This window comes from Gasterosteus aculeatus, chromosome X (genome assembly GCF_964276395.1).
Source record: "Gasterosteus aculeatus chromosome X, fGasAcu3.hap1.1, whole genome shotgun sequence".
NCBI classification, from domain to species: Eukaryota; Metazoa; Chordata; class Actinopteri; order Perciformes; family Gasterosteidae; genus Gasterosteus; species Gasterosteus aculeatus.
Window position 1 is genome coordinate 2,216,086 of NC_135698.1, and position 20,558 is coordinate 2,236,643.

General features: G+C 43.9%; 1 protein-coding gene across 3 annotated transcripts in view; it reads left to right on the forward strand.

The window, feature by feature from the left end:
- Positions 1 to 8,798: 8,798 nt before the first annotated feature.
- The window catches only part of LOC120809345 (polypeptide N-acetylgalactosaminyltransferase 18), a 94,437-nt gene continuing 82,677 nt past the window's right edge, over positions 8,799 to 20,558 (forward strand). The window contains exon 1 of one of the 3 annotated variants that reach the window (XM_040163070.2): positions 8,799 to 9,253. In XM_040163070.2, coding sequence (XP_040019004.2) covers positions 9,004 to 9,253 — 250 coding nt within the window. In that variant the 5' untranslated portion in view covers positions 8,799 to 9,003. The remainder of the gene's footprint in view (positions 9,254 to 20,558) is intronic. The other 2 variants (XM_040163069.2, XM_040163071.2) reach the window with 2 other exon arrangements.

Below are 20,558 nucleotides of genomic sequence, written 5' to 3' on the forward strand. Positions count from 1 at the left end.
CAAGGTCTTTCCTGGACTGGTCACAATAAAGGTACGAGGGTGTATCGTACAGCTCGTGATCCCGCTGTCTTCAGGCACGAGTGACAACGTGGAGCATCTCAACCCTGATTGGCTTTTGCAAAACATGGATTGTGACTTAAATAGATGGATAAACTTAGCAAAGCACATTTCCAGACCATCACAGAAAATTCAGTTTCAAGCTGACAAATCACCGTTATGTGATGCTAACTGATAGCATTTACTGTTAATTTACATGCGAAGCATTAATGTTTAATGGCATGTTACAGTATATACTGTATATATAATACTGTAAGATAGTTATAAATCAACTATAAATTCACATCAATTCCTTACAGCGTAGTTGGAGCTACAACAGCAAGGTCCAATCTGGGTGTAATCTGTTTTCCTCTTAATGCTTTAATACTTTCATAGTGTGTTTTAAGATAAAAGTTAATTAGTCTTCAGATGTATTCACCTCCACTCTCCCATGCCTCTTCTGTTTGAGAAATCACAAGAATACTCAAAAAGTGATGCCTTAAAATAAAAATAGAAGCTTGACTCGTGTTGTCATGTTATGGATTGTTTGTCTGTTTCACCAAGAACGGCCACACAAAAACCGGCCACGCAGAGAGATCACAGCAGAGTTGAACTGACAGAATGACATTATTCAAATTCCAGCTACGCTGTGCTTTCACACAGGCTTGTGTGGCGGCCCGTGCTTGTTTATCCGCGCTTTAGAACGTAACCACATTGAAACATGAAAAGCTCACAGCCTTTTTCTAGAACCACCACACTTGGACATTTCTTGCTGCATCCCTGTAAATGTGTGGAAACTGGATGGATACTGTTCCCTTTAATGTTCCGCTGAAATGTAATACAGGCTCTAACTATGATTAAAGCAATACAAGGTGCTTAATTGTCCGAGATGTTTGTGTACACAGTCATTTACAACTATGTTTAACTCTCACACACACTGTGCATTCTATCAAATCACTGTGCCTCAAAGCCTCCAAGTAAAGGTGTGCACATGCTCACTCACCCTTAGCACCTGCATGCAAGTTTTCAGAATATGAATGTAACCGTGTATACAGAATTATACCAAGGTCACTATTTATCTAGTTACTGTTTTGCATGGGAAAGCAGCTTGATGTACAAAAATGAACACATATTAACAGATCAACCCATTAAACAAGGCAGATAAGGGCAACAACTCATGACCCTGGGTTGCACCAGTGGTTCCCAATGCCTAAGTGCAAGTTGTTCAAAGAAGAATTGTTCTGAAAAGAGAATTAATGATTAACAATTATTGTTCAGAGAATTTAAAACAAACTAAAAGAAATCAGCACTTGTGGCGTGATGAAAGCTCAGAAATATGTCTCCCAAACACAGAACTTTTACTAGATTAGAGACTGCTACAGTTCTGAGACCAAGAAAGTGGATCAAATCACTCCAGTTCGAGGTCTTTACACTGGCTTCCTTTCCAACAAATAATTTACTTTTTAATCCTGCTGTTGGTTAATGAAGCACTGAATGGTTTAGGGCCAAAATACATGTTTGACCTGCTGCTGCCTTATGAACCATCTCAAACCCTGGGGTCGTCTGGGACGGGTCTCATCTTTGTTCCAGTCACATACAAACATGGAGAGGCAGCTTCAGTTCTTCTGCTCCACATATCCCAGAAAGCTGCAGGTCTACTGAGACTTTAAGTGGCTTCAAACTAAGACTGAAGACTTTTCCTTGTTTCTCATAGATCTTCATGACCTCAGGCTAGTTATTTGGAAGGATAGACGTTTAAGACACCATTGGCTTCACTTTTTAATTGACCATAAAATAAACCACCCTTGAATCTGGTTCAATGAAGATTTAACTAATGCCTACTCTGGCAAAATTCAAATAAAATGTTTATTAAACAATTTATTTGTATTATATTTTTGCTGTTTATTCTTAATTATTCTCAATAATTATACATGCAATATGTGTGCTATTCCAATTGTTCAGACGTTACGATAACAAAAGTAACAGTTTTGTCATCAAATCTAATCAAATACAAAAGAAATTTCCTGCAGAAAATGCATTGGGATGCCGAAAGCTAAAATGCATTTAAAAAAATTGCTGAAAATACAGAAATGGCAGATGCTGAAATGTATTTTATAAAAGTTGCTAAAAAATATCAAAACGTTGCTGAAAATACAGACATCAGAAAAGCTGAATAGAATTTGAAAGAATTGCTGAAAATACAGAAATGGCAGAAGCTGAAATGAATTTGAAAAAAATACTGTCACGATTACTGGTAGTGGTGCACGATGGGACCCAAAAGCACAACTCAGACCAAGATGGGAGGAACTAGTAGATTTAATCAACGGGTCAGACAAGGTCAAAACCGGAATGTGACGGCTTAAATAGTGAGTGGCTGATGAGGGGATGTGTTCAGCTGAGGGCAAGGAGAACCAGGTGAGGCTAATGAGCTGATGATGTGGGAGGATCTGAAATGACAGGGGAGTTAAATAACATGCAGTGAAGATGAAAATAAACTATGATGTGGTCAATTGTGTGACACTGAAATAAATTTCAAAATATTGCAGAAAATACAGAAATAAATAAAAAGCTGAGTTTAGATTAAAAAAATGTTTTTATAGTAATATTAGCAGTAGTTGTAATTTTAGTACTAATAATACTAGCAGTAGAAAAAGTAGTAGAAGTTTTAGTACCAATATCAATAGAAAAACTAGAAGTAATGATGTTAGTAGTAGTACTAGTGTTATCAGCTGTAGAACTAATAATATTGGTCATAGTAGTATTTGTAGTAAAATTAGTAGTAGTTGTAATATTAATAGCAGTATAAAAACTGGTGCTACTTTTTGTTATAATAGTAAGAGTAGTAATATCAGTTGCAGGGTCACTACTAGTACTGGTATTTGTAGTACTACTACTACTAGTCATTTTAATAGCAGTAGAAATACTACTAATAGTAGTTATAGTAATAGTAGTCTCAGTTGTTGTAGTAGTACTACTAGTGATATTAGTAGTTCAACAAAACAGCTTCATTCTGAGCCTCATGGTTAAGATACAGATAATGATTGAGGCTTTTATTTTGAAATGATGGAATTGGGTGAGAGGAGGAGACAGAATGTTTGTGATGAATGAATAGGTCTCATCACAAGAGAGAGTTAGAGATGTAGGGAGGCAGAGGGGTTTCATGATGTTGGTCTGTTGACAGAAAGCATAGCTCCGTCATGTGACACCACTAATCAACTATTATGGTTCAGCTGTGTAAGAAAAACAGACACAGACTGCAGCGCGTGTCTGAGTAACCACGGTAACGGCGCACCCGAGATTATCAACAAGATGATTTTGAGAGACCCAAGACTCTACCGAATGTGTGCATGTAATTTATATGTCTCTGTGGTCATAAATACTACGGTGGCCCTGAAGTGCAAACCACAAAACAAATAGGAAAGCACAACGGAAGATAGGAAAACACAACAAAAAAACTTGTTAGCCTAAACAACAATAATCTGGCTTTCATAACCCAGTGCCTACCCTCTTACTGACATCACCGCAGTCACTGTGTATAGGGCAGTGGTTCCCCAACTTTTTCGATTTCTCCTTCCTCTCTCTATCTCTCTCTCTCTTTTCTGTCTCTGTCTCTCTTTTATATATTTCTTTACAAGTGTGTGTCTTGTGTGTGTGGTCTGTTGCTGAAGTGGTGTTCCCCTGTAGTTCGCTCTTAACTAAAGTACCATTGTGACGGACCCAGAATCTCGGCCAGGAACTCTGCATGTGTGTGTGTGTGTGTGTGTGTGTTGCTTTGTCTTTCAGTGTCCCTGATTCCTGGATGGTAGTGGTGGCAAGGTGACGGTTTGTGAAGCATTGAGGATTTCTATCCCATTGGTTCACTCAAGGGCCAAAAGTGTGTAGTCCTTCATTCGCTCCACTGTGCCATCAAGTGCACATTGAATGTACAACAGGCAGAGTGATTATAATGACGTCATGGCAATCAGGAACTTATTATTATGGTGTCTCTCTTTGAATTAGAATTGCGGGGTCAAGCGGGAAAGTGGAAACAATTTGGGGAGAGCGTTGTGATGTGAATATGCTTGTGTTAGTAGGAAAACATTTCATTTATTTTTATCCACTGCGTTTCGCTGCTCCTTTTTATATTTTGATTCGCATGCAAAACCCCTCAACTATTTCCTGAATCCGTCACATGGTACCGGCTTCCAAGGCTTCAAACATCCTCACATGAGGTCGACAACACAAGCCTCGATATGCGCTTCGCAGAAATTGTCCTGGGTTACTCAAAACACTCAACGCTGATTGACACATCACTAGAATGTTGGCCTGCCAGTATTCCCTTTGTGGTGACGACAGGTCTGGGGATTCCTGTTTTTTTCTTGCTTGTATGGAAACTCGCGTAGGCGTTAAAGTTGTTTTTCTGACATTATGCGATTGTGCGTCTTTGGGTGAGGGGTGAGATGCCTTTTTCTGGCGAACCAGACTGGTGTGTGTGTGTGTGTGTACATATATATATATATATATATATATATATATACATATATATATATATATATATATATATACATATATACACACACACACTATATATTAGGGCTGTCAATAGATAAAATAAATCAATAAAAATTAACTAATTAATCGCACATTTTGAAATTTATTTATCTTTTAGGGACACAATGGCGGTCCTCTGCAGACTGCGTGCTGCGCAGGATAACGTTAGATGTTGAGATGGAAGTAGCCTAGCACCTAGCTTGGACCAGGGGTCTTTAATGTTTTTTAGGCCAAGGTCTCCCAAAGTGATGGCTAGATGGATCAGGGACCCCCTATTCTACGGAGTTTGGTCCGGCATTTTTTATTTTTGACCTTCGTGCTCTTTAGACGTGAGCATAACGCGATCTGATTGGCTGGTGCCTTTGCTGTCGTATTTGCATGAAAGGAGCTGTGAGTGAACCGGTGCCCAGCGTGAGAGAGCTGCTATGGGAAGCTGAATGTGTGCGTTGAGGACTGAAAGACAACGTCTTCTCCATTAATTTATTCGTCCGCTACAATATGTTGGATTCATGTTAATGTGTATTTAAAGACAATAAATACAATTCTGATTCTGAAGACGTTTCATTTTGTGAAAAAAAAAAAAAAAAAAAAACTTTCAGGGCCCCCTGCAGTACCTCCGCCGACCCCCTGTTGAAGACCTCTGGCTTAGACTAGCAGCAAGCTTAGCCTAGCAGTGCTTTAAGTGGTCCGTTTACATTACATTACATGTCATTTAGCTGACGCTTTTATCCAAAGCGACTTACAATAAGCGTATTTCAACCATAAGGATACGAACTCACCCCCCTTGTGTTTGCACAGTTCTCCGCTGTATGTCGCACCTGTTTGTTTTACTTCCAATGCAAAAAGCTCTCTCCATCTTGATGTAACTGACTGCAGCTAGCGACCGTTTTGTTTCCACGGTAAACAAACGTACGTTATCTATGCTAAAATATTTTGTTGCATTAATCTCGGCCACATTAATCGCATAGATTAACGCGTTTGTGTTGACAGCCCTAATACATACCGTAAATTCCGGACTATAAGCCGCTACTTTTTTCCCACCTTTGAACCCTGCGGCTTATACAACGGTGCGGCTAGAGATAATAAGCCGGGGAAGACATTCGATTGTGTTTAGAACAGCAATGTTGCACATCATTTAATTAAACAATCGTCATGGAAAATACACGTAGGAATGCATATGATGCAGCATTTATGTTACGGGCAACCAACCTGGCTGTCGGAGAAGGAAACAGAGCGGCTGCACGTAAACTTGCCATTAATGAATATATGGTGAGACGTTGGAGACGGCAATGTGAAGAACTCACTCGATTTAAAAACACAACAAAAGCTTTCAGAAGAAATAAAAGCAGGTGGCCCGAACTTGGCCGAGGGGTTTCCACCGTGTTACAGTGAGGTAAGGTGATCTAGCACAAAAAAAAGACTTTTTGGTCTTGAATCTCAGTCTAAGGAAACACTTTCAGTGCAGTTACACAATGACATTATTCATTTTTAATGTCCACTTTTTATCCATTCCTTACATTTTCTCACTCCTCTGCACCGAGCCAGTTGCTAAGATACACAAGGTCATTTATTTATATTTATATTATTTCCTTTGTTCTCCAGCGGTATTCAGTGTTGCTCTGGTGTTTCTCAACCTTAAGAAACCTGTCTTTGTACGATGGGGGCTTTGGACAAGGAAAGAATCTTTCCTAACATTTCGGAGAACACGCATTGGAACAGAACCAGTACTCTGGTCTGTAGAGGAAACAGAGATTTCTTTTATTCATTTTAATTCATTTTAAATAATCCATTACAATTGGTAGGGTTGATGTAGCATTCCTCAAAACAGGTAGGCCTTTAAAATCAGAAAATCATTTTCACAATTATTAATAATTTACTTACAAAACAATAAACAAAAACTGCCATGAACTTCCCTCTTTGAAAAACAGCAAATTAACCATTTAAACTTTAAACATAGAAACAAGTCTGAGGTAATTAGTCTTTTTATTTTTCTATACTCTGGTTTGGTCAAAACAATCCCTTAATTCAAGAGCTATATGTAAATATGCTTTACACGCTGCTGCTGGTATAACGAGCCCGACACTGTGTACTGAAAGTTGTGACAAACTTTTTAATTAGGTCTTGTAGAATTTCGCAAACTGGATTCAAAATTTGCAGCCTCAAATTTGTTCAGAAACAGATTTGGGCTCATTTGCTGAGGGGAAAAGTGACCGTTTGCTCGCGTGAGTCCCTTGTTTGGATGCAATGTGGGTGTTTTGAGAGCATGGAGCAAACACGCATTCTGCTAAATACGGAAACAAGTCCTTGGTATTTTAATCCGGGTGGGGCTGACAATCAAGCCTTCTCTAAACGGTGGCAGGCGGGCCTCGTTTCAGAGCCGTGAGTACTGACCTCATTTAATGGAACGATCAAAAACCAAAGAACGGAGAGAAATCAACAACATCCGCAGCCGAGGTCGCAGCTCTCCTTTACGCTTGGCCTCTGTCCGTCCGCCGTTTCTTCATTTTTGAACACAACAGTCTTCTCTGCCGTCGCCGTGACTTCAAGAAGAAAGAGCAGGAGTCCATTGCGCTGGACTCCAGATCCACCAAATCCACACTGACAACAACATTAACAAAATCAACAGCTTCTAGTTCCTCCTCAGTTTGGATTCCCTCCAGCCCACCGAGAGCAACGCCTCCTGGGTACCCAGAGGCGTTGGCCCTTTCCACCTGGTGTCTCTTGAAGCGGGTGTAACAAATATTCTTGCAGTTGCAGGTGTTGATGACCTCCTAAAGTACCGAACATTGCCATCAAATCCCCTGGGAAAAGAAGGTGAGGAATGATGCGTTCTGTAATGCAGGCGGAGGAGTGGATGATGTATCCAATCGGAGTCCCATCAGAAATCTTGTAAGTTTGCTGTGCAGGTCATTTCCCACAAATGGACAAAAAGAGACAAATGTTAAACGCTTATGGTTCACAAACGAGATGTGACAGATCGACAGCATCGTTTAGCAGAGACAGACTTCCAGAAGGTGAATACGGTGTTTCAGTACAGACTGGATAAGATATAAAATAACCCTTTTGTTAATATTAAATCATGAAGCGAGTTTTAAACCTCCAATCGAGCATTGGTCTCCTTTCAAATTAAGTTTTTCCCCATGCTGCATATTTGAAAAAAAAAAGGACTCCCTCCTTTTTTGGCCAAATGCTAGAGAGAAATGAAAGATGGAAGTGAGACAGACAGACTGACAGTGAGTTGGACCAGATTGAAAGCAGAATAGAACTGAGAGATTTAATATTTCAGATCCAATGCATTATTTATGTCTCAGATGAGTCGGCAGAAACTGCCAGCGTGCTCTTGGATGGAGAGTTTTTCATTCATGGGCATATGTGTGTGCGTGTGTGTGCGTGTGTATCTGCCCAAGTGTGTGTGTGATTTGGTAAAGCGGTGGATGAAAGACAAAGATGAAAGCAGCCGCCGAGAGGCTCTAACGGCCAGATTCATCTGTGGATGGTGAGAAGCTCTGAAGTTCCTTTAGCTTTCAGGTAGGCACCTCAGGTGGCCAAATGTGTGTGTGTGTGTGTGTGTGTGTGACATCTTAAGACGTAGAAGAAGAGGTAAAGTGATGCAGATGAGGGGCTTTTGGGGGCAACCACCTGCTAGCGGGAAAGTCATGTTACGACTTACATGCATACTCAGATGCCCGCCCCCTCCCCGGCGCCCACCCACCCCTCCTCACGCGTGGAGTATACAATAAGATGGGCAGCTATAGACTATATTGTGTGTCACTTATAAAAAAAAAATAAGTGGCACAGGTGTGAGGTCAGAGGTCAGAGGCTGCTTAGGGGAAGAAGCTCCGATTCCAAATATAAATAGTAAATTAGAGATTGAAATTCTAAACATAATCCTAATCCATCTGTGTTTAGACTTTATTGTAATCTATATACACTTTTTTGAGAACGTGTTTTATTCACATATATTAATTATTCATATATTTGTGTCTTTCTCGGCCTCTCACAGGTCTCCTACCTGCTGCACCGCATCTCCGTCCTCACATGCGCGCACGCACCTTCATCACGCGCTGACACTTCCTGTGCACGCGCACGTGTCATAACGTGTTTCTCTGCCATCACCTCGTCGCCCTCCCCCCCCCCCCCCCACTGTGCGCTCGCACCGCACGAGGGCCGGCAGAGGGAGGCAGAGCCCGCCCCCTCCCTCCCTCCCTCCCTCCCTCCCTCCCATTGGGCTGTGAGAGGAGCGCGAGCGCTGCGTGTTCCTGGCTTCGCCGTCGGCAAGTAGCGCGAGCGGGACCTTCGTTCCCGAGGCCGGCGAGGAGCACCGGGAGCCTCCCGCGGCGGGACTTCAGGCGCTCAGGTGACATCCGGAACGCGGCGCGCGAGACCCACCTGCTGGCGCGCGCGTCCGCGTCAGGAAGCCCATGGAGGGGCGTCACGATGCTGTGCTCGAGGAGAACCAAAACTTTGGTGTCGACCTGCGTGATCCTGAGCGGGATGACCAACATCGTGTGTCTGCTGTACGTGGGCTGGATCACCAACTACGTGACCACCGGGGGGCCCAAAGTGGCGGAGGGCGGCGGCGGCGGCGATGCGGGCAGAAAGTTGGAGGAGGACGGTAGAGGGGAGACGCTGCGGATCGTGGAGCGGCTGGACCGGCTGGAGAGCGTGGTCAACGAGCACATCAGAGGTCAGCGCGCCGCGGGGGGGGGGGCTGCACGTGAAGAAATTCACTAATTATACTCAGTTGTTCGTCAAATCAGCTGTTGGTTGTGTTTAGATAATCAGATAAAAATTAACAGACAAAAACCGAGCCGAAATTCCAAATAGCTGCTGCTCTCAGCTGCACGCCGAAGGGTTTTCCTCAACTTTTTATTGTTGGAGAATGAATTAATTGTGACATGAAACGGTTGGTCATCTGCGGTGTGGAGTGGTGGGATTAATCCACAAACGGCCACAACAAGCAGCAGATTGTGCTCCAGAAGGGAACTAACAGTGGAATTACTATGGCCCTGTCCGTCACGTGATGTCCAGAAAGAAATAAAATAAAATAAGAGGCCTGTGCTGTGGTCAATACTGTTTCTGTGACCAAAATAACTTCTTTGTACAAACACATAAAAAAGCCAGTCTTCAAACCGTAAAGTCAATATATCGATTATTGCGATTAAACCTATCGCACAATGTATGAAAATTAGAGCGATCATTTTTGGTGCTGCGATATTAAACGTTATAGTTTCGTCGATCGCGCTGTCCTCCGTCTGCTTTCTTTGTCAAGTGAGGTTTAGGCAGCCACACACACACACACACACACACCGAAAGGGGAAGAGAGGACGAGAACCCACTGTGTTATGAAGTGTTCTTATTTGTGACATCTACAGTCGAGCCAATCAAGACAAACAAGTCTAAATGGACTTGGTTACGAAGCCGCAATCTTCAGCTCCGCTGTGGGAAACATTTTGGCTTCAAGGCGAACGAGAGAAGAGAGCGAATAGACCTGAACGAGCCGGTATGTCGTAAAACAGTGGCACTGAAAAGAGGCAACACAACTAACCTAAAATCTCACCTGAAACACAATTTGTAAAAGACGCGTGTTCGGTCGAACAGACGTCTCTGCCTCATGTGAGTCACAACAACTGCTGCTGTTTCCTCTACGTCGACTCTTTTAAAAAAAGATTTGCTCCGTGCGCATCTCGCAACTCATTGAGGGATGTAATAATCGCGTGACACAACAAATCGATAATGAAATTTGTTGCCGACACTTTTGATAATCCGATTTTATCAATTCGTTGTTGCAGCCCTGCTTTATTTACTATATATTTCTCCACATTACGATTCTACTATCTGAAGGATCAAACGTTCTTTGAAAGAGCGTACTTGTATTATTATGCTATTATATTGTCATTATGTAATCAGTGGCATAAAATGGTCTGAAAATTGAAATAATGTCGTTTCAACTAAAATTTGATATCGCGACAGCTCTAACTGTACTTCCACCTCCATCTTTGAGAACGAGGCACTGCGAGCTGGAAGCTTGGGTAAAAGAAACACATATAAGTGTGGAGATTTCAAAACGCGAGCCTACCAGACCTTTGCAACCAGCCTTTGGAGGCCACATTAGCGACAACGAGCATAACACAGCTAAACCTGGCCGCCGCAACGCATCGTGGCTAACGAAGAGGCCACACTCCGTCTCTCCCTGCACCCTGAAGCATTGTGCCGACCAGCTGTCTGTTCACTGACATCTTCAACACCTCCTTGGAGACATGCCACGTACCAGCCTGCTTCAAGGCCTCCACCATCATCCCTGTTCCCAAGAAGCCCAGGATCACAGGACTCAATGACTACAGGCCCTTCACCCTGACCTCTGTAGTCATGAAGTTTTTTGAACGGCTAGTCTTGACCCACCTGAAGACCAACAGGCCAACAGGTCTGTAGATGATGCTGTCTACATGGCCCTCCACTACATCCTCCAGCATCTGGACTCCCCGGGAACCTACGCCAGGATCCTGTTTGTGGACTTCAGCTCTGCTTTTAACACTATCATCCCGTCTCTGCTGCAGGACAAACTCTCCCAGCTGCACGTGCCCGACTCCACCTGCAAGTGGATCACAGACTTCCTGTCTGACAGGAAGCAGCACGTGAAGCTGGGGAAACATGTCTCAGCCTCCCGGACCATCAGCACCGGTTCCCCCCAAGGCTGCGTTCTTTCCCCTCTGCTCTTCTACCTGTACACCAACAGCTGCACCTCCAGCCACCAGTTCGTCAAGCTCCTGAAGTTCGCGGATGACACCACCCTCATTGGACTAATCTCTGGTGGGAACGAGTCCGCCTACAGGTGGGAGTCTGACCATCTGGTGTCGTGGTGCAGTCAGAACAACCTGGAGCTCAACGCTCTGAAGACAGTGGAGATGGTTGTGGATTTCCGGCGGAACAGAGCCCCACCCTCCCCCATCACCCTGTGTGACTCCCCCGTCACTATTGTGGATTCCTTCCGTTTTCTGGGCTCCATCATCACCCAGGACTTCAAGTGGGAGCTGAACATCAGCTCATCACCAAGAAGGCTCAGCAGAGGTTGTTCTTCCTGAGGCAGCTGAAGAAATTCAACGTGCCAAAGACGATGATGGTCCACTTCTACACGGCCATCATGGAGTCCATCCTCTGCTCCTCCATCAGCGTCTGGTACGCTGCAGCCACAGCCAAGGACAAGGGCAGGCTTCAGCGGGTCATCCGCTCTGCAGAGAGGGTGATCGGCTGCAATCTGCCGTCCCTGCAGGACTTGTTCGCTTCCAGGTCTCTGAAGCAGCTAAAAAGATGGTAGCCGACCCCTCCCACCCCGGACATAAACTGTTTGTGCCCCTTCCATCTGGCAGGAGGCTGAGGTCCATCAGGACTAAGACCTCCCGCCACACCAACAGTTTCTTCCCGTCGGCTCATCAACAGAGCCGGTCCCCCACTGACTGACTCTGACATTCCACCGGTAACTTTCTTTCATTCTGCCCACGTCACTTTCACTTGTCACATTTGTCACTTCCTGTTCGCTGGTGTACTTTATTTTTTCATTTTTAAATGTTTATAGCATTATATTTTATTTTATTCCTCGTGCACTGTGGTCTTGTCGTGCATTGTCGTACTGTCTGCTGTTACGCACCAACCGCACACTCAAATTCCTTGTATCTCTGATATATTATGGCAATAAATGTTCAGTGATTCTTGATTCCTGAGATTTGTAATAAGAAAATAAAAGATCTATAATAAAGATGATTGTGTATTCAGGTGATTTTACGGTGTTAAATACTGTTAATTCTGAAAGTTAAAATTGTCCATCGTGATCGTAGACACAGTTTATCGCGGAGATTAAACATTAGTTGAAGCGTTGCCAAAATGACCATGAACGCTGTTAACATATCTGGGAACCCATTTCTAGCCTTTCACAACAAGATATCCCTCTTCAACACCTCCCAATACCGCAATAAAAGCTCTTTCATCATTGCCGTAGCCTGAGCGTCGCGCGAGTGAGTCTAACTACTTCTTCTTATCAAAGTAACTTTTCGGCATATATGCTATATATATATATTGCATCAAATTGTGCATTCAATGCATTTAAATGTTTTTGTTGCAGATTAATTGTGAATTGACCAATAGATTAATGAAATAATTACATAAAGTAGAAACTGCTTAATGTCATAAGAAATTAGAGGGCATGTTCCAACACAAGCATTTCTGGTTATTGGTAGTTAATCACAATGCTAAATATAGTTTGGAGTGATGTCCACTTGTAGGGCATCACATCCACTGACAGTTAGTGTCCAATATTAATTCATTATTATTAATCATTGTCCTCTTCGTCTGAGTCTATGAGTCTAACCTAAATTCAGATATTGGATAGGATCGTTTGTCTAACAACACAATTCAGGTCCGAGCGAGATCAGCTTGTTAATTATAATCAGAATTTGGTAAGTGCTTGTTAAGATACCAGATAAGCATATGGAGTTAGTGCATCTTATTTTCAACGTAATATACGAAGAGAGAAAAGACAAGGCTTCCGCAAAGATGCTTTTCCAAACAAACCTTGTTCTGTTTTTTTTTGTCATTTTCTGAACACTTACTGTAGAAAAAAGAAAGTGGACTCCAGTTGTGAGCGACTTGGGAGAGGCGTCAGACGGTCAGACTCGTAAAATGGTGACAGAAAGACTTCTTTAGCAGTACTTTTGTGGATAGTGTTGTTTTAGGATTAATATTTCACTCATTAGACAGACAGCAGCAGGGCCATGCAACGCATCAACCTCTTAATCATAATTCAAATGTATTTTTGTACACAGGTTTTAAATTGCAAACCATGACATTAAATTGAACAGGTGAAAGGTACTACTTTTGAGACACTTCACCTCATCAGTTGCTCGGGTAATAAAGTGACATACAGTACGTGAACCTAGCCAGCTGTTGGTGTCACTCTGTCTCTCCACGAGTGGTGTTGTCCCACTGATTCGGCATCAGATGGAAGAGACGAAGAGAAGACTTAATCGTCCTCCATTAGGTGAAAGGCGAGACGTAAACCAATGACGGTGTGCAAACTTGAATGCACAACTTTATGCGCTGATGTACACCACCATCAGCATCTTCTAACGCAGCACTTTGGATCTTCCCAAGTGTCCCAGGAGCAGCCGCTCGTCGTGCTGAGAGCTTGTGTGTGTGTACAAAGCACACATTAGCATGGCGGGCGGCAGACTGATGGTGTACTCAAGTGATCAGAGGCGCTAATAGAATGTGCACGGCTCTGGGGTTACGGCGGGGGAGTGAATGCAGTTGTCGGAGTGCTTGGCACAGTCCTCGGCTCAGCGCCCCGAGCTGGTGCCAGGTTACGTTATCGGCCACAGGCTGATGTGTTTATGCGTCGTCGCTGACACCAAGCAACTTTGGATAAGAATAAACGTAAGCTGGGCAGCAGAGAAAACGTAAACTGTAGTGAAGGGCGACTCAGCCGCTACGTAAATGGTTGCCTAAATGTTCTTATATGAAGAAAAATGTAAAAGTTGAATGTTGAGGAAACGACACAAAAAGTCTCGACCGATAATTTCATCCTGGTTTATTTCCATTATCAGGCTAATCGGGAACTTCTTTATGGAAAGAAAGAGCAGAGATACAAAGTAATTGTTTAATTATTCAGTTTGAAGGGCGACCTTATTTTGATTTTATTTAAAATTGTTGGTTTTTCCACAGAAAAGAGGTTTGATTCCACTTTGTTGTTAGAGCCATTTATAGGTTTCAAGCACGTTTGAATGATTATGGAGTTTTTATTTTTATTATTTTTTATTTGCAGTTATTTTTACCAGGATAATCATGACAAGAACTCATGTTGAATATTTCCCATCGATGTCTTGTTGAAGCAAAGACAGGATGTGCAACTGCAATCACAGCAAATGAACTCACCCACTCTTCTCATGTTCCATGACTCATCATTCTCCCCTTAATTACCATATACATAGATACATCATACATAGATATACCCAAGCCGTAACCACGCAGCTAATCCAAAAATCGGCTGCGAGGTGGATAGTCAGCGAAGCGAGTCGGGCCACAGGAGACAGATGGCAGCGAGTGGTACCGACCCACTTCAGCAATGCGGGACGGGCTACGGGTAATAAGTCAGTGGCCGTTGAACACAGGTAATGAAAAAGGGTTCTGAGAAAGTGTGAGTCACCGCAAACAGGAGCGGCCTTTGAGCGTGCGGCCTTCAGCCACAACTGACCCCCCCCAGAATACTTCAGTTTGCAGACCAGCTTTGGAGGAAACAACAGAGACAACTGCAGTTTCAGGCTGGGTTTTAGCACAAATGAGTCCTGTCCCTTCTGGAGGCGTGAGGAAGATATTTAGGGTATAAACACTGCATATTTTGACAGATTTGTTCTCAGCCCTTCACGTTCACACTGCAGGGCTTTTTAGATGTGAGAAACCCAATGAACAGCTCGAGCATTGTTATTATTTTTTATTCCTGGAGACCATTATTACTTTAGTGTGTATCTGGAGAGGATCTGTCTCCTTATTCTGTGTTTTGCATTTGTTTCTTTCCAAGTTGTCCTTTTATCAGTCAATGCGAGTTGATCCATGCTTCAGACACAGTGTTCATGCGTGTCTATAGCTCAAGTTACTTGTCTGGTGTGTGATTACAGATGCATGACAGCAGTGTGAGATCTGATGCCGAGGACTCTGCCGGCCAATATAGCTTCTGTGTACGAATTACGTCACTGACATCAGTCCGTCGATGCTGCCAGGACACTGTATCCCGTAGGTGCACGGGGGTGTTTGTAGATTTTTGGCTCTGTGCTCTGGACATCCTTGCCAGGTTCACTCGAAGATGCCTGCGGATAATGCAACATAATGCAATTTAGAGATGGGGAGGAGAAAAGCTACTGATGCAGGATGACATTCAAAGCAGACAGATTATCCCTCGGGAGAAAAGGGTTACATATTAAATCAAGAGCGATTTCTGTCCCTGTGAATGTTAAAGACCTTCGCTCCCTCCCTGGGCGTTTGCACTCACACGATACAGGAAAGGTGTGATGATGTACCGACAAATCCACTGTCAGATGTGTGACGCTCGCAATTCCAGAAATGTCAATTTCTTCAGATGACAGCCGGATGTCTTCAGGCTGCAATTCTATAAAGCTCAGACTTTACAGTATTATAGTAGAAGTATTTCCTGTGCTGTTTTAGTCGCTCTCAGCGAGTTTTGTGATGAATGGTCCGATAGAAGCTACTTACCTTCACCTGTATAGAACTATTGATTCATTTAAATCTGATCGCCAGAGATAGTGAATACTTTGAATAAAGATAATTAAATGTATTCAGTTTTAATAACCGAAGGACCCTTCCTAAAAGTAGTAGTAGCTGGTGTTCGCAGGACCATGGCAGGAGGCGGGACCAGGATCCATATGATACCATGATCCATGGAAACCTGTGAGTCTAGAAAGCCCAAATACTTTGTGGTGGGACAGGCTGTATTAGTGATGTGCTTTGGGATGTGAATGCTTCTAGAAGAAGAAAGAGGAAGTCAGTGTGTCCTAGGAAGTCCCTCAGCAGTCTAGACCTACAGCAGCTTATCTAAGGGCTGGTCCAGGCTAGCCTGAGCCAGCCCCAACTATAAGCGTAATCAAAAAGGAGAATCCACCATAACGCGTTCACATGCTTTGATGTTCTAAAAGCATATCATTTTTCTCGTATTGTCTGTGTGAGTAATCCTGTATTTACCAGCGTTATATTGGCTGGCGACCAATCCAGGATGTACCCTGCCTATCGCCCAAAGTTGGCTGGGATGGACTCCAGCCCCCCTGCGACCCTGTGTGCAGCATAAGCGGTTTGACAATGGATGGATGGATGGATATTGGCCCAGGTTGAGAAAACAGTCGGCTTTTTCACAGTTCTTGCTGGGACATGGTCTTTATATATGAAACGAATCCATTTGGTTCTCGTCCTTTCTCAGCCTGGGACGACATGTGGACAATTGTGAGCTGCTGTGTAGCCGACTACAGAACATTTTGGTTCCGTTAGAACATGAATTAATTATCTTAAATCCTTATACATATTGATGGCGTGAATTGATCTATGAGTTTATAGAAAAATAGACGTCGCGTGAACACAGCATGAATAACATTCCGTATATTTGTGAAAACTAGTATTGTACTGTTCTATATTTTACCAGCATGTTCCACCAGCCAGTGGCTTATTGCATTGTGTGGATATTTGATTTGAATTTCACAGAGGACTTGAATTAAATGTTAAACTTCATGAATTCATGTTCTTTTCAGTGGTCCATGTTAAACATGTCATGGGGCCACAGGCACTAGGACTGAAATGAGCAGACTTCAGAGCTCTCGGGGGTCCAAGGAGAGCTGCTTTATCCAAGACGATGACTAAGCTCATTGCTGTCACTTCACACATGAACACTCACCTACGGGAGATTCATAATGGACTTCCCGTACCACAGAGACATGGTGCAGTGCTTTGTGGGATTGACCTGACATATAGTACATATCAACTGAAATGTGAACAACTCATGCACAAGACATGACACATGCGCCTCTTCTAAATCCCCAACGCGGTAAAGTGCAAGGTTGTAAATCAGCCACTCATGCATGCACTTGTCACATTCCATAAGCAAGAAATGTCTTAGGAGCTACGTGTCATGAAAATGATGCACTGTGGTATCAATGTTCAAAATGTACATTCTGCCCATAAATACCGCAACCATCAGCTGAGCCAGACGCCATGAGGGCATCCGGATGTTTCTGCTTCTCCTTTGGGCAGCTGAAGCTTGATATTCGATCAGACATTTACATTGTACGCAGATGTATACATTAGGTTTGCAGACGAGTGGAGAAGCACAAAAGCAACCTAGTAATTATAATAATAGAAATAGCTTCAAACTCCCCGTCACATCTCTCTTGACTCCTACGGGTGAGGTTTGGTCCCATTGAGCGGCCTCTCATCTGCTCTCCACATGGCCGGCGGCTAGCGGCTAACTAGACATGCCTTTTTATGTTCTCTTGGGTTTGGTTTGGGAGAGAAGATCTTTATGAAAGCATAGTAATGTGTATCTTTACAGCTTTTATTTTCCAATGTCAAACGGAGTTTATGTGTTTCCGAACGAATTTAGGACCCGTAAGCCAGAGACACCCGTCGCCAATTTTATCGTCCTGCTTTGCCCAAAGTAGCGGCAGGCGCTTCTCAAAGCTGCAGCCCGTCATGATGCCGGTTGGTAGGGGAGACCTTTGTCTCCTCTTTCTCTACCAAACCATTGGGGGTTTCCCTGCTTTTCAACCGCCGGCAGGGCGACGCTCTCTGTGGCTGCTGGAAGAGACTCGGTCCCGCTACCAACCGGCCGGCCGGCCCTCCCGGGCCAAAGAGGCCCGCAGTCCGGCGGAACCGATAGTTGGCGATGGTGGTGTTTTAGGTTAGTTGCGTCGCCCCTTGTCGTTCACGTTAATTTACTCTCTTCTCCGTTCAGCTTAAAGCCAAAATGTTGCCACACTGGAGCAAAGCGGCCATTGTCCATTTGGCTCGCCACGAAAAAGAACACTTCATAACACAGTGGGTTAGATCTAAGTAAAGTATCGGAAGTCATTTAATACATTTTTGTGGGAAAGAAAATATCCAAATGATATTCATATTCTGCTGATGTTTTTGCCAGCAGAGAAGGCCTTAGTCATTGCAGTATTGGTACAGTCTACTCATTCATGGTGGATTGCTGATTGTCAACTAGAAAGGTCTGTCATGCTCATCGTTGTGCCTCATTCTTAAGCGTTGATCATCCGTGACCACTTTCATTCCCGGTTGTGAACAGTCTTTTGGAGGACGTGTCAGGCTGTGGGGGTTTTTTTATGCCCTTTTATCTGGCTGCTCTGGGCAGACGGCCCTCGATTGCAAGTGTCCCTGTGGAGTGGAACGAAGTCTCTGTCAAGCTGTCTGGGTAAGTGAGAGTCTAACGAAGCTGCTTTCCAACATGTTATGTTCTATAACAAGCTCAGAGTGGCTCACGGACGGCTTATCAACGGCTGCCTCGTGTCAACAGACGTGCTTGCTGATGCTGAGGAGCCGCTTCCTCCGAGCCGCTGACTGAGTTACCTCAAAGGGTTTTTCCTCCATGTCACCTTGCGTTTTGTCAAATTTATTTTACTACCCATATCTTTCTTCTTTTACACGTGCTGCTGAATGAAAGCGCTGAGCCCAAAGCGAGAGGTTCACAGGTGCTGGTGTGGTCGCTCAGCATACAACACTGCACTGTTCTCTTCAAATGCTGTGACTACATTTCAATCAGAAGAGACTCCTTCCGAATTGACAATAGGGTTATTATACCTGTATAACATTGAAATAGTGCCAAATCTTTGGCGATCTTGAACCAGGATAATCAAGGGAATCAAAATCCCACCTGGAGTCCAGACGCTGGTGGTGGTGAAGAAGGAAGCTGGCTGGAGGTGCCCGGGTGGAGGAGGAACGAATCCCGTTCGAGGTGAAATGACATCTGACAACACCGGAGAGAACCCGGTGTTGTCAAAAGTTTGATTGGTTTAGAGACACTGTGCCGGTTTAGTTGGTGGTTTAAATGTGGACACCGCCAATATCAGCTGATAGCGTAATGCTGAGAGATAAATTGTAGATGCAGATGCGGAAAAGCTCGTCCACGCTTTTGTCTCCTCCAGGCTGGACTATTGCAATGCGGACCTCATCGGGATCCCTGAGAAAAGCCTCCAGAAATTGCAGTAGTGCTAGGATCGTGTTGAGGGTGCGCAAACACGAGCACATCACCCCCATCCTCAAATCACTCCACTGGCTTCCTGTCTCACTCAGGGTTGAGTACAAGGTCTCCCTCCTTACCCACCAGTGCATCTATGGTGAAGCTCCCCCCCCCCCCCCCCTACCTCAAGGAACTCGTCACCCCACAGACCTCAACACGTACCCTCCGATCTGCCTCAGCACATCTTTTGAAACCTCCCAGGACAAAGCTCCGTACAATGGGAGATCGGGCTTTCTGCTCAGCTGCTCCCAGTCTGTGGAATGCTCCCCCTGACCAGCTGAGGACACCACAGACTGTGGATGCTTTTAAACATGGCCTAAAAACCCACCTTTTTAGGAGAGAACTCGTTTTACCTGTTTTATCATGTAGCACTTTGGGATTTTCTTAAATATAAAGTGCATTACAAATTAAATGTATTATTATCATTATTAAATTACCCGTGGTGTAGGGGGGTCTTAAGCTTAAGGCTGCTTAAGCTCCTTCTTTGGGCAGAAGCTTGATTTAGATTGATTTAGCCTTGTTTGATGTGGATTTTGTCCAGGATTGCAAATGGAGGACTGAAGTGCACGGCTCGGGAGACGGACGTATTAAAAGGTACAGGTGGTTTATTCTCACATGTGGTCGCAGACAAACGAGGTTCAGTACACAAAAATGATGGAATGCAACAGAACCCAGGTTGTAGAATCAGCCCGAAGGTGCCGGCATCCCTTGATGGTCGGTACCTTCGGGGCTGATTCTACAACCTGGGTTCTGTTGTTCGATGGTCAGTACAAAACCAACTGGCTACACTGAGCAGGCCACCTCAGTACACAAGGTAGATGTCTAGATGTTTGTCAATTTAGATCAGAAAGATTTAAGAAAGTCATAAAACCTTTATTTTGGCCGGGTCAGCAGTGCTGTTTTCTTGGACAGGAAGTTGATGAAGAACAACCAATGCAAGAGATTTTAGGAACCGACTTTACTGTTGGCTTATTCTCTGTTTCCTAGTATCTATTACTGGCAGAAGGAACCGGACAGAGATTTATCGATGTCACGCACTTTAATACAACATGACAAACAGCAGGAGCAGTGGGAGCATCTGCTCGTCAATCCCCTCTGCAGGCGCGTTGACACTACTTTCACGACTCTTATTCTGCTGGAGCGATGCTGCATGGCACACACTGCAGGAACAATGGAACACCGGCTTTAACAGCGTCTCCATGTGTCT